Raw genomic sequence first — 13496 nt, forward strand, 5'->3', positions numbered from 1 at the left:
CTGATTAAAAAACCTTTCAGACACTGCTCAACATTCCTCGATGTAGGTTATGATCTCAAGAATAAAATGCAGAAAATTTTTTGGGTGCCTGCCTTCTCAATTCTTCCAAGGAGGAGTACATGGCTTCAGCTCCCCTAACTTCTTAGGAACGAAAGGGAACATCTTACCCCATATAGGTTATGGATCTTTATGATTTAACCTCTCACAAAGTACCCACTGAGAAGCATCCACAGTCACCCGGTGCATGATGAAAACATCACCATCATAGCAATACCACTTCCAAAGACAGCCATCCTCTCTCCATGAGTTCTTGGTGATGAAACTGGCTGCGTTGCCTCAAAAACCTGGCAGAAGAAGAACATTTGTATTCCTGTTATGAAGAAAGCAATATTTGTTCTATTTGGAAAACACACAAGAATGATCAGGAAATATTTGTATATATGCAGACTGTAACTCTAGTAGGAAGAGACTGTAGACATGTTTGTAATGACGAATATTAAATGGATTTTGTAGGCAAGTTAGACCAAAATACATTTCCCTAAAGTACTTGAAAATTATCTCCAAACTTTCAGTTAATCAACAAATAGTTGCATGCCATCACCCTCTTAGATGCCTTGGGGGGTGTGAAAATTAAAACATATTTTGCATATTTTGCCAACAGATGGTTGATTTTCTTTCTCTTCTTACACTGATCTAAATAAAAAGTGAGTGATTTATCCCATATTATGTTTTGATCACAGGTTTACAACTAGAAGCATATAGTTGGTAAGAGGGAACTTATAAGAAGAGATAAGAGAGCTAGCTAAGGAATACATACTTCTAGAAAGCCTAGTAGGAGCTGGGTATTGAGCCTGGTACTTAACACGTGTCATCTAAAGCAGTCCCCCCTGAGATCAGCAGTGTTATTTCCTCTTTGTAAATTAAGAGACTCGGGTTTCAACAGCCATGAATAGAAATGCAATTCCTCCCTTGATTTATGTTGCTGGGGAAGCTCCAAGACCCCGAAAAGCTTCCTCCAAAGAAGAGAGAAGTACAGGGAAATTTTACTCATTTTTCAGATTTATATATTCTCTATTGTTCAGCAGACAAGGTCTCTGCCAAAATATGGCAATGTATAAATTGTTACACATGAGAACAAAAGAAAAGGTGATTTGGATAATGAAGAAATCAAAATCTGCAGATGTATAGAATTCCCTAAGTACTCCCGAGCTATATTTCATAAGAAAAAGTTGTCACACACCCAAAGACTGAAGCACCAGTGGACATAGGATTCCATAATGGAGGAAAGAGATGTGACGGTCACAGGAAGACTGTGTATTTAATTACCTTTTATTTTGTGATGTGGTACTCAGCTGAATTCACAATAATCTTTATTCCTTTTTTATTCCACTTGAAATTTTTACTTTTACTAGTAGTCTTTAAGTAGATTCAGAACTAAAAATGGAGGAGGAGGGGGAGGGAGATAGCACAAATGAAAATCCCACTCATTTAACCTCCAGAACTCCATTTACCTCTGCCTCTTATAGAGCTGCCCCTCTGCATCCCCTCGACACTGAGTCCTCAGGACCTGCTACTGAGAACCAACACAGTAACTAAAGCATTTGCCCTTGCCCAATGTGCACTGGAGAGGCACTTTCAAAACAGGGAAAAGTCTTTCTGCTAAGCCTTCCAGCAAAGCATTAATATTTATTAGCATGCACTCCCCTGTAGGATGAATGTTTTATGAGCAAATATGAGTGGCAACAAATGGAAATTTCAACCACAAGCCACCCACTCTCCCAGTGCTGCAGCGTGCAGGACAAGCTTCCCAATGCAGGCCTCTTCATTCTGGAAGAATCCCACTCGCTGTTCTGGACAAGACAGCAATTGACTACTGCCCATGAGGCTTTTTGAGGCCACAATCAAGGTTATCAGCTTTAAAAATCAACAAGAAGCAATTAAAATGAAACTGGGCACTGGCATTATAGTAATGCTATGTTTAAAAACTAGAACACATATAACAGGACTGGAGACCATTTCATAATAATAGACGCATTTTAAATTTAAATCAGATCAGCTCCCTAACAGTTCTGAAAAGAGGAGATCCATTGCCTTCCCAGGTTTGAACAAAGGCATGACTGTCTCGGGTTTGCCTATTCATTCAGTTTATTGAGTACATTTCATCTTCCGGGCCCATTGCACTGTAGGTTTTGAATCAAGATCAAGGTCTAAAAACTGACTTACATGAGCTCTTTGCTATTGAAAACTGCCCTCACTAAATCACTCTGTAATGCCCTTAACACATGACTCAATCTTACGCCAGCATTGCATGCTGAGTTATTACATGCCAGAAGAAGCAAGTGCATCTCATCTGTATAATTAATGGATACGCTGCACAAAGACACAAAAATCAGAGCCCAGTAACATCTATTCCTGTTCTGTCAATTTCAGTGATTTTGTGCAGATGTAACCATGCTGAGACTGTGCAACAGAGAGCCTATTGAACGGGCCTCTTTTCTCCCTCTCCAGCTGAAGCTCTAACCTAGATATTTTAGCAATCGTTTGCCAATACAATGTTTGTCTGATTTGCTCTAAGCAGCATGGAAAAAAATCATAAGCTCAGAGTTTTGAATCAGGCATTGAATGTAAAGTCTGATTATTTGTCTAAATTTTTTGATAACTCATATATCTACTTCTTTACTTTTGCACCTACAAAATAAAGATCACGTGTCCGGTAGGATTGTAACGCGGAATGCAGATCCTATATGAAAAGCAACAGATTGAAATAGATATGACTTTTGATAACAAAGATGTCAAAGTCTGTGTTGAAATTACTCTATTTTACAGAGTACAATTCATTTTGAAATTAAAATAAAAGTAGAAGAGAGAGAGAGAGAAAGAGAACAGAATAGAGATGAACTTTTTAGGCCTGATTCAATTTCATCTCTTGAGAGGATTATTTTATAGTCAAGCTGTTTTGTACTCAAGGAGTGTTATTAAGGATATTATTGATTTTCAATAACAGAGTTTCTGGTTGCTAAGTGAGACATTACAACGACAAAACAAACAAACACAACAACAGCAAAATACTGCTCCTTCCCCAGCTCCTGAAACTGACCCCATTCTCCAGAATAGTGACTTCTACCTATGAAACCATGGAGGGAAGAAAGAAATACATGAGTTGAATTTAGAAAGAATGTTTGGCTCAGGAACAAGATATCAGTTTTGAATGAAACAGTCGTCAGAGCACGACTCTAACACAATGAAGGCTCAAACTGTAGATCTGGTAAGAAACACTTCTCTAGGAACAGTCTTCCTTCTAATGGGATTTTTTTTAAAAATATTTTTATGGTTTATAAGACTTCATTTTATGTGCATTGGTGTGAAGGTGTCATATCCCCTGGAACTGGATTTTTCAGACAGTTGTGAGCTGCCATGTGGGTGCTGGGAATTGAACCCGGGTCCTCTGGAAGAGCAGTCAATTCTCTTAACCTCTGAGCCATCTCTCCAGCCCCAAAGATTTATTTATTTATTATGTATACAGTATTCTCAGTGCTCTGCCTGCAGGCCAGAAGAGGGCACCAGATCTTAATACAGATGGTTGTGAGCCACCATGTGGTTGCTGGGAATTGAATTTAGGACCTTTGGAAGAGCAAGCGGTGCTCTTAACCACTGAGCCATCTCTCCAGCCCGCCTAGTGGGATTTTTACCATTAATCCTTCTTCTATTCTAACTCCAGAGAGAGGGTGTCAGCTGCACCTCACTGTACCAGAGGACCACTGAGCTTCCTTTCAATCTCTCTCATCCTTTGTCTCACATCTTCTTTCCTCCTCTCTGACATGGGCTTCATTTTGCTGCCTGCAGGTAGTCCGGCCATACCAGACCATGTCCAACCCCATGAGCAAGCTCACCGTCCTCAACAGTATGCATTCCCACTTCATCCTGGCTGACAACGGGACCACGGGAAAATACGGAGCAGAGGTGAAACTCCGCAGACAACTGGAAAAGCACATTTCACTCCAGAAGATAAACACAAGTAAGCAAGCCTCTCTTCCACTCCCATGCCGCCTAGGGAATACGCTAAGTAATTAAGCATCCTGTGCAGCAATGATATGAAAATTCAAGGAAACAGTAATGCACCAGCCATGGCTCTTCCTGAGCTAGAGTATTGAGTGAAGGAACTTATCCAGGAGAAAACAAGAAGAAGCATGAGAACATTAACACAATGACTGGGCTCAAGCTCAGCATTTTACACATCCAAAAGTCAGCCCCATTTGGAGTTCAGGGATGCAGATAAGCCTTCTCTCAAACTTTTCTGACATCCTTTGCACAGTAGCCAGAGAGGAAGGGCACCCCAGGGAAATGGCTGATATTTATTAAGCCTTTTTTTTTTAGGCTTTGATCTTAGCATAGAGGAGTCTCAGGAGGGTTGAATGTTTTTCTAAACTAAAGCATCCTGGGCAGACATCTTGCTCAAACTTGACCACTGTTTCTATATTTATGTGTGTATACATTCGCTGTCTCCAGCTACGTGTGCACTTTGATGTATGGGAGCACTTGTTTAAGCCACATGCTACATATATGTAAGCCACATGCTACATATCTGATGGCTGTGGTCATTTCTCCTAAGGACTCGGGAGCTCTGTACCAAAGTTGTCATATAAACATTTGGCTGTGAAAAGAAAGGACGCTCCCCCAATCACCTACTAAAGTTTCTCTCAGAAGAAAAATCTTCTGTTTTCACAAAGTGCCATGCGAGGCTTCAGGGACTGGCCAGTTCAGACTGTGTAATTGTCTATATCACAGAAGCTTAAATATAATTGATTATAATTCCAAAGCCTGTAATTCCAAGAAACACTAGATTCTCTTCGGCTACTGTTCAAAAGCTCAGTGCCATGTGGCTCAACTGGTCCAAATCCCATCTCTCTTCTCTGCCTTTGCCCCAAAAGGATCATAGTTCCTATAGCCATCTTCCTCACAGAGCTGGGATGTCAGGCCTCTCTGGCCTTGACTTTTCTTCCTAGGCCCCCCTCTCTCATTGTCCTTCCTGCTACTAACTTAGCCAAGCTTTATTCTTTCATTTTATTCAGAGTGAAATCTCAAATAATAAATTTGGCTCGTCTGAAATAAAAATTATGTTAGGAAACTCCTTTCTTGAATCTTTGCAGCTGGAACCCAAGGGGAGCCTTTAGGGGAGACTATATCAGTCAGGTGGTAAGCTTTGGTGAAAACACTTCATCTGGGAATTCGAGAGAATGAATGGGGAGATGCTATATAATTAGTACTATTTTAAACTATTTTAGGCAACAGTGGTAATTTTTCTCCTGCTATTGGGTTAGATATGAGAGTTTAATGAGAAATAAGCCGGAAACTGAAAGACAGGAGAGCAATAAGGACACAAGAAAAAACTCAAGGTTAAGTTGAGTATAGGACAATGAGAAACACTTGCTAGACCAGCAAAGCCCATCCCTGTGCAGGTCCTGGTGGCTCCTGAGCCAGCCATGCTGTAATGTATAAAGCAGAGGTGGATGTATGGTTAGGTGAGTTAGATACCCAAGCTGAGGATATGCAAGCCAGAGTTAGACGGGCCAGGGCTGTTAGCTGAGCCTTTTGCTTGACAGCTGCCCTGACAATAGGGTGCCTTTCTTCATTCCAAAGAGACACCTTTTGGTATATAATTTATGTACCTAAAAGGATGTCTTTCTCCAAAGGGGTTCAAAGTGCTGAATATACAACTTGCCTTCCAGGAAAGGAGGGACTGAGCAAGGGGCAGGCATAGAGGATCCTGACCAATCAACCTCCTCGTGCCAGTGAGCAGCAGAGTCCAGACACCTAGAAGTGAGGGTGACCATGGCAGATGGTTAGGGACATTAGGGGAGAGCCAACAAGAGGCAGTCTCTGGAGAGATAACTCATCAGGGATCCATCATATCATATTTGTGGAGACATTGGACCATTGCTTTACTATCGCAGAAGGCAGCAGTTTGGGTTCGTATTCATAAATGGGAACCCATACAAGGAATGTGGATACAGAGGAGGAGCACAGAGCCAATTGCTAAAGGGCTTATTTTGTTGATGGATTCTGAGGCAGCATAGAAACCCACATCCTCCCACTCTGCTAGTATGAGCAGTAGCAAGAAATGAATTACAGAAGCCCCGTAGACCCAGATGTCACAGGAAACTAAGAAGAGATATGTCTGTGGACTGCAGTAGGTGTCATGAGATAGAGCCTACCATTCTGCCATTAAACTCATTGAAGTTTTCCTGGCATTGTTCCTGATCCCCCTTGGTCTATGAAAACCTGAGATGAGAAGTCACTAGATGAGTGAGTAATCCCTAAGTTATAAGACAGACCTCATTCCTTACTGTGTTCGGACCCAAGGGGGTAAGAAAACAGCAAACTCCTCAGCTGTGAAAAGTGATCAGGCCCCCTGAAAAGGTTCCATTCACTTAGCAGCATGAGCAATTGTCCATGACAACCACAGTAGCCCCAAGAACAGACCTGGGAAGAGGAGCAGACCTGGTCATAACATGTATCAGCCTAAAAATATCAACATTTGTGGCAACCCTGCTCAGTGTTCAAAACAGCAATTCTACCTTCTTATCTGAGCATACTTTTTGCTTTGTATCATAATTAGAAATTAGTGATTTATCCTTTTATATAATTAAGCTTTATTCTACAAATTCTAAAAACTCCCCCTTGTGTTTGCATTTCCTGCTTCAAAATGGAAATTACAAAGAACTCAATTGCCTGAAAATTAGACATTCAATGGTAGCCATCCTACCCACCCCTTCGTATACCCATGGTGGGTCTTGGACTATCAGGACACATTCAACAGTCTCCTACTGAAACATCAAGCCTCATCAATCAGAGGAGAGAGCTTTCAAAGCAGTAACCTATCCACGAGCCTGTTTACCTACACAAATGGCATCAACTTATGGAGTACACATCTATTAAACATAAAGTATATCCTGTTCAGGAGCCCCTTAAACCCTTTCTCATCAGCATACCAATTATTAGTAACAGAAGCACTGGCCGTCTTTACATTTGATGTGCACTCTGACATCCATCATCCCATCCACAGCCCTCTCTACCAGTCAGTAGAAAAGCCTTGTCAGGGATTACCGAGGGCTCTGTTTAAAGAAGAGAATTATTTTAGACATGCGAAGTTCCCTGCTTTAGACTGCTCAACCAGCCACAATTTTTTAAACTGCAAATTTAACCTACCAGGGGCAATGCCAATTATTCCTGTACTGAATAAATATCTTCTGAACTCTTAGTATATACCTGCTTTTGTTAAGATCTGGAAAAGCAGAAATAATTCATTGAGTTTAACTCAAAGACAAAGAGGGTAAGAGGAAAATAACTGAATATGTGTTCTCTGGTAGTAATGAGTGCTATTAGGGAAAATAAAGCCGAGGAAGGTATCTGTGGGCACACGCATGAATACGTCTGGAGGGCTGTTTGTATTAGTCAGGTGTGGCCTGGAGGAGGAGGGCACTGACGCAGGGCCTTGAATGAAGAGAGGAACGGCTGTGGAAGGACCATTCTGGGTAGCATGCAGGGACAGAATCCCAGGACCTTCAGTGAAGACATGAAAAGCTTAGCAAAGACTCGGATATAATTACAAGGAGCTTGGATCTAAGAACTTACAGATGATCAGCCACTGTGCTTTACAACATTGCTCCAATGGCATGTAGAGAATAGACTAGAGTGATAAACAAGGTTAAAAGCCAGCGGTGCATTTACTAAATGGAGGATCTCACAGGAATGTAGGGCAGACGCAGTGTTGTTTGGCTGAGCAGCTGAAAAGGTCATAAGACATAGACGGGCTGTTCCAGGATCCAAATGTCTTCGTGATACAACTCAGGATAAAATTCCAAATGTGCAAAATTAGAGCATGTTTTGATGGCACAGACTTCTCTCTGTCAATAACACATACTACATATTATCTGCATTTACCAACTCAAGCCCACTCCTGTTCTCTCAGGGCATGTCCCACCTGTTGGATCTCTGGAAAACGGGAAAGGAAGTCCAAATAGCACACAATCCCAATCAGAAATACTTCAGTACCAAAATACTTCTGTCTTATGTTAGCCAGTCATGGGCTGGAACTGAGTGGTAAATAGTGATCTAGAAACCCTTCAAAATTCACTTCTTTCTTGAAAAACTAAAGGTTACGAATGACAATTGTTCAGATGGCACCAAAACAGAGAGGGGGAGAGAGAGCTCACTCTGGTTTGTTAGAGCCCAGTGAGGTGACTCTTGGTTAACACTTCCTACCATATGCCTGTAAGTGACTGAAAGAGGCATTTGAAAGTCCTCACACAGAGAAATGACTAATGTTGGAAGATATGGAAATCCTTGTTACTCTGCTTTGATGACTGAGAACCTGTGTTGACTAGCAGTCATGTACTCCACAAAGACGAATACTCTTAGGAAAACTACACTAGTTCCTTGTCCATTGGTTGAGCTATTTGGCCACAACCACAGCTGTCGATATGCTCTAGACACATTGCATACACGCATAAAATTTTTTAAAGAATAAATAGTGCCTTAAATGTATTATTTTATTGTTAAAATGTATCTTAAAAGTTGGACAATCCTCTCTTCTGATGCGAGATTCTACCCTCAGCTTACCAAAAATCCAATATTGACATTATTGTTCTCAGTAACTAAAGTTATAAACTTTCCAGAAGCTATAACTTTTTTTTTAAGTTTTAACGAAGGAATGTTGTTTTGGGGAGAAGAGGAAGTCTTTGCCTGTTACAAGTGCTATGAAGGTCAATGGCAGGTAGACATGGGAGGGCAGATTATTATAGTTCTAGAATGTTCAGTCATTTGCCAGTTTTCTCCTAGTAATGTTTCTGAATCTGTGAGCCCAGATGATCGTTCACATAGTTGTGACTAAGCGGCTGAACACGTAAAAGAACTATGTCATGTGGCAGTCCAGACCTTTGGTCCCCTTCTGGCCCTCTCAGTAGGGACCATGGACCATGTTTATATAGCCCCGCTGCCTTAGGTCCTACCGTGACCCTGAGCTTCTGCTCAGCAGCCCATCAGAGCCAGGATGTTTATTAGAATAGCTTTACTACTTCTAGCCTGACTCTGCTGATTAAGAGTCTACCTCCCCCTTCAGTTATAGAAAGGGTCCAACGGTAGAAAAGTCGCCAAAATTATATCCTGGCATGTATCATCAAGTGTCTAATATCACTAATTATTAAGTGGTAATTGGTAGAACTTCTTGGTCTCTGAAGTAATAACCAAAAATCACTAGTTTTCCCCGAAGGGTTGAAAATCTAGTGTCACTAGGGCCTGAGTACAAAAGAAAAGGCTGAAGCTGCTTCCCTGTGTATGAGAGATTGTGAATGTCAGTAAGGCTGAAATGTATCCTGCCTGTGCCAGGGCAAGAACTTGGGCTGATGCAAATCAATCCAAAATGTCTAGAATCTTAGAGTTTCTTCTGATCATTTGTCTAAAGGACATTGTAAGAAAAAGACCAAATTCAAGTTGTCTTTGGGATCCAATTGATTAAAGGTGGTGGTGGTGGTGGCGGCTCATCACTTTATATTTTAGATTTCACCAAATGGAAATTTCATTTGGCCTGGGTTTATCATTATATTGCGCACATCAGTCTAGGACATCTTTATGAAGCTAGAATTCCCCGGCTTTTCCTCTCTGCTTAAATGAGAACTCTCCATCAGGCTGAATTCAATCTTAGAAAGCCTCTCATGGCAGCCCACTGCAAACACATGTGCATTGAGGGTTAGTTAATGGAGGTGTCACTGCGTGCACTGAGGTTTCTACACTGCCAGTTTGCTAGAAAGATAATTTGATGCTGTTCACCCCAGAATAACATCTGACATTTAACGGTGGCCCTGCCTGATGAAGCCACCCAGAGCACTTTTCTCTAAAGGAGCAGATTAAAATGAGTTTGACATTTATTTTTTTTAAGTAAACAAGGAACAGAAATGATTGCAGAATTCCTAAAATACAATCAAATGATATTGGAATTTAGAACCCTCCGGGGGAATTCTTTTATATATAAAGTTCTTGTTGCAGTACACCTGTTCATATGTGACTTTGTACTTATTCACACAATTTACAAAAAAGAACAGTGAGGAGAGTGGTGTGTCCCAGTAGACAATGACATATGTAATACATCCCAGATTTTTGTGGAGAGCCTTTCCCCCTTCCACTGAAATGGGTCTTATGAACACACTGGTCCTCAAGATAAGTCAAAGCTTTTTTAAAAAAAAGAAGTTGGTTAAAAGAGATTATGGAAGTTCAGTTGATTAAAATCAAAATTAAATTGGATTTGAAGTTTAGTATGTGCCTATGATGTACATACCAACTTAAAGCAATTTATGACAGGGAGGTTTCTATAACTCGAAATAAGCACTCATGACTGTAGCATTTATATCCTGGTCCCTTTACTACCACACTTGGCCACCACTCTGAAAGATGACTTTTGCATAATTTTCAGCTATGGTGGAACAGCCTCCCTTAACAGACAAATGAGAGAGCAAATCTTTGGAGTTGCCCCAATCTTTGGTAGTTAATTAATGACAGGAAAGGGGCAAGAATACTAACATCCTACAATATGTAAGACAGCTTCATATGAACTCCTGGTACCCAACAATGGCATCCCTTTGGATGCACTTGCTATTTGAATACATATAGAAGAAATATCGCTCAGGAATAGTGGTGAGATTAAAAATATTTAACAGTCTTTAAGGACTTTGGTGCCCTTAAATCCATAATATAAAATGCCAGCTCTAATACATCCTAATATCACTGTAAGAAATTTTCTGTAATATTGAACTTTATTGGTACTGAGAGTGAAGCCTATTCTCTCCTAGAGATGCCCAATAGCATCTCTGTATTGGAACCCTTCGTGTATCGGGAGTCAGGGAATGGAGTTGACCGCTGTGCCATCGTGGTTGTATAAAAGCTAGTCTTTATTTGAAGAGACACACTGACTTGCCTAACAGGCAGAACCAGCCCATGATGTAAATCAAATAAGAATTTGCAATTCAGCAGCACCGGCTCCTAGCCTACTGCTTTAGATGCTCCAGGCTGGGAACTCTCCTGTCGTAGCCTTTGGTGTCCAGAGAAATCCCACAGTTTACAGTTGTCATGAGGATGAGATAAAACCCAGAGAGGCAATTGCTTTACCTCTGAGGCCTTGGCAAGCTCACTCTTTAGATGACATTGCCCAGGGAGCATTCTAATAAATCAGGGTTCTGCCAGAATAGATATCAGATGTGAATAGGCAAAAATGCTAATTTTTATCTATAAATTACTTAGAATTATTCTAGAAGTTAGAGGCAAGGAAGCAACATAAATCTTGAGGGAATGAGTAATTCATGAAGTGAGCACCATGAGGTAATTTTTCTAAAAAATTTACATTGTATATCTGGCAAGTAGCATATATATTTCATATCCCTAGACTATAGTAGATCATATATATATCCATATTCATATTTTCTATTATTAAACCATGGAGCCAAGTCTCCCCAAAGGGTTGACATCAATCAAAAAACCTGTTGCATTCATCAATACACTTATCAACATCACTAACCCTGAGGGGCAGCAGTGCTAAGCAGTAGTCACCACTAGAAGACGAAGGACAGTTAGGAACCTGCCCAGCTATATTATTATAAGAAATGTGAAAACTACAAATGTCTGATGTTTTTTCCTAATTCTCTGAAGAATGACATTGGAATTTTGATGAAAACTGCGTGGAATCTGTAGATCACTTTTTTTCAATATAGCGTTAATTTCATTTTGTTAATCTAGCCATTATAGAAATGTGGAAAGTTTTACCATCATCCGTATCTTCTTTAGATTCCTTTTTCAGTGTCTTGAAGTCTTGAAGTCCTCACTGTAGAGATCATTCACTGCCTTGGTTAGGTTTATTCCTAGAAAATTTCTTTTACTGTTATGAATGAGATAGAACTCTGAGTTTACCATTGTAATATATGAGAGCTACTGAGTTTTTTGCATTGATTTTGTATCTTGCAATCCATTTATTAAATCTTAGAGTTTTCTGATAGGGTATGCAGTCTCTTTTAAATACAAAACTGTGTTGTTTGCAAACAGGCATAGTTTGACTTCTTCCCTTCCTAGCTTTATCACTTTAGTGTCTTTCTTATTCCTCTGAGACTCAAAGTACTATATTGCATAAGAGAGGTCTGAGGAGACAACCTTGCTTCATTACCAATTCTTCCCACTTTTTTCCCATTTGGTATAATGCTGGCTATATGTTTGTTGGATATAGCCTTTATTTTTTAAGTTATACTAAAATTTTCCTAATATCTCCAGAATTTTTACCATGAAGGCTTGTTAGACTTTGTCAAACACATTTCTGCATCCAACAAGATGATGGTTTGGTTTCTGTCCTTAAGTTTAATTATATGATCCTTTATATTTATTGATTTACATATGGTAAGCCAATTCTGTATCTAGAAGGTAAAGCCCACTTGATATGATATATGATTTTCTAAAAAGTGCTCTTGATTTTTGTTGGGAATATCTGCATTTATTTCAACAGGAAGATTGGGCTGTAATTTTCTTTCTTTTTTTGCCTTTATCTGATTTTGATATCAAAATAGTAGATTCACAGAAGGAATTTGGTAGTGTTCCTTCCCATCTCTTCTGTGGAAGTGAGAAGTGTTGGTATTAAATCTTCCTTAAAAGTTGGATAAAATTAATTAGTGAATTCACCTAGTTTATTCTGCTAGACATTTGCCCCATGGAATCCATGCCCTATCACAGAGGCACTTGTACCAAACTCAAGTTTATTGCTGACCTATTTCTGAAAGCAAGATCAGAAGCAGCCTAGATGTCCATCAACAGAGGAATGGACAATAACTGGTACATATGCACAGTGAAATTTTATTCATGTGCAAAGAGAATTAGATTTGCATAAAATAGATGGCTCTGAAAAGTATTGTATTGATGAAAGCTCAGAGAGATACCACATGTTCTCTCTCATATTTTTATTCAAGTTTGTAATATATATATGTATATATATACATATATATGAGAGAGAGAGAGAGAGAGAGAGAGAGCGTGTGTGTAATATATAAATGAAGAGGAGACCAAAGGAAAGTTAAAGGGTGTTAAGGATGGGGGACATGGCAAAAGAGACATATGTCACACATGACATGAAGGAGGAAAGAAAAATCCACTCAAAGGGTTTATTTCATCTCACAGTTTACAGTCCGCCACTGAGGAAGGACAAGGTAGGTAGGGATTCGAGGCAGAAACCACTGTAGAATGTTGTTTCCCGGATTGCACCATCTGATTTGCTTAACTACTTTTCTTACTCAGCCCAGGCCCACCTGCTTAATGATGGCATGGGTGGTACCCTCCTGAATCAACTAGCAATGATGAAAATGCCCACAGATGTGTCCATAAGCCAATATGGTTGAGGTGATTCCTCAGCTGAGGTGCCCTCTTCCCAAGGGACTCTAATTTGTGTCAAGTGAAAACTAGCCAGAATGTGCGCT

General features: G+C 40.1%; 1 protein-coding gene across 21 annotated transcripts in view; it reads left to right on the top strand.

The window, feature by feature from the left end:
- Trpm3 (transient receptor potential cation channel subfamily M member 3) overlaps positions 1 to 13496 on the top strand; it is a 789469-nt gene that overhangs the window by 550676 nt on the left and 225297 nt on the right. For all 21 annotated transcript variants that reach the window (XM_038320029.1, XM_038320049.1, XM_038320011.1 and 18 more), the window contains exon 6: positions 3844 to 4015. In XM_038320029.1, coding sequence (XP_038175957.1) covers positions 3844 to 4015 — 172 coding nt within the window. The remainder of the gene's footprint in view (positions 1 to 3843; positions 4016 to 13496) is intronic.

The sequence above is a fragment of the Arvicola amphibius genome, chromosome 1, assembly GCF_903992535.2.
Source record: "Arvicola amphibius chromosome 1, mArvAmp1.2, whole genome shotgun sequence".
NCBI lineage: Eukaryota > Metazoa > Chordata > Mammalia > Rodentia > Cricetidae > Arvicola > Arvicola amphibius.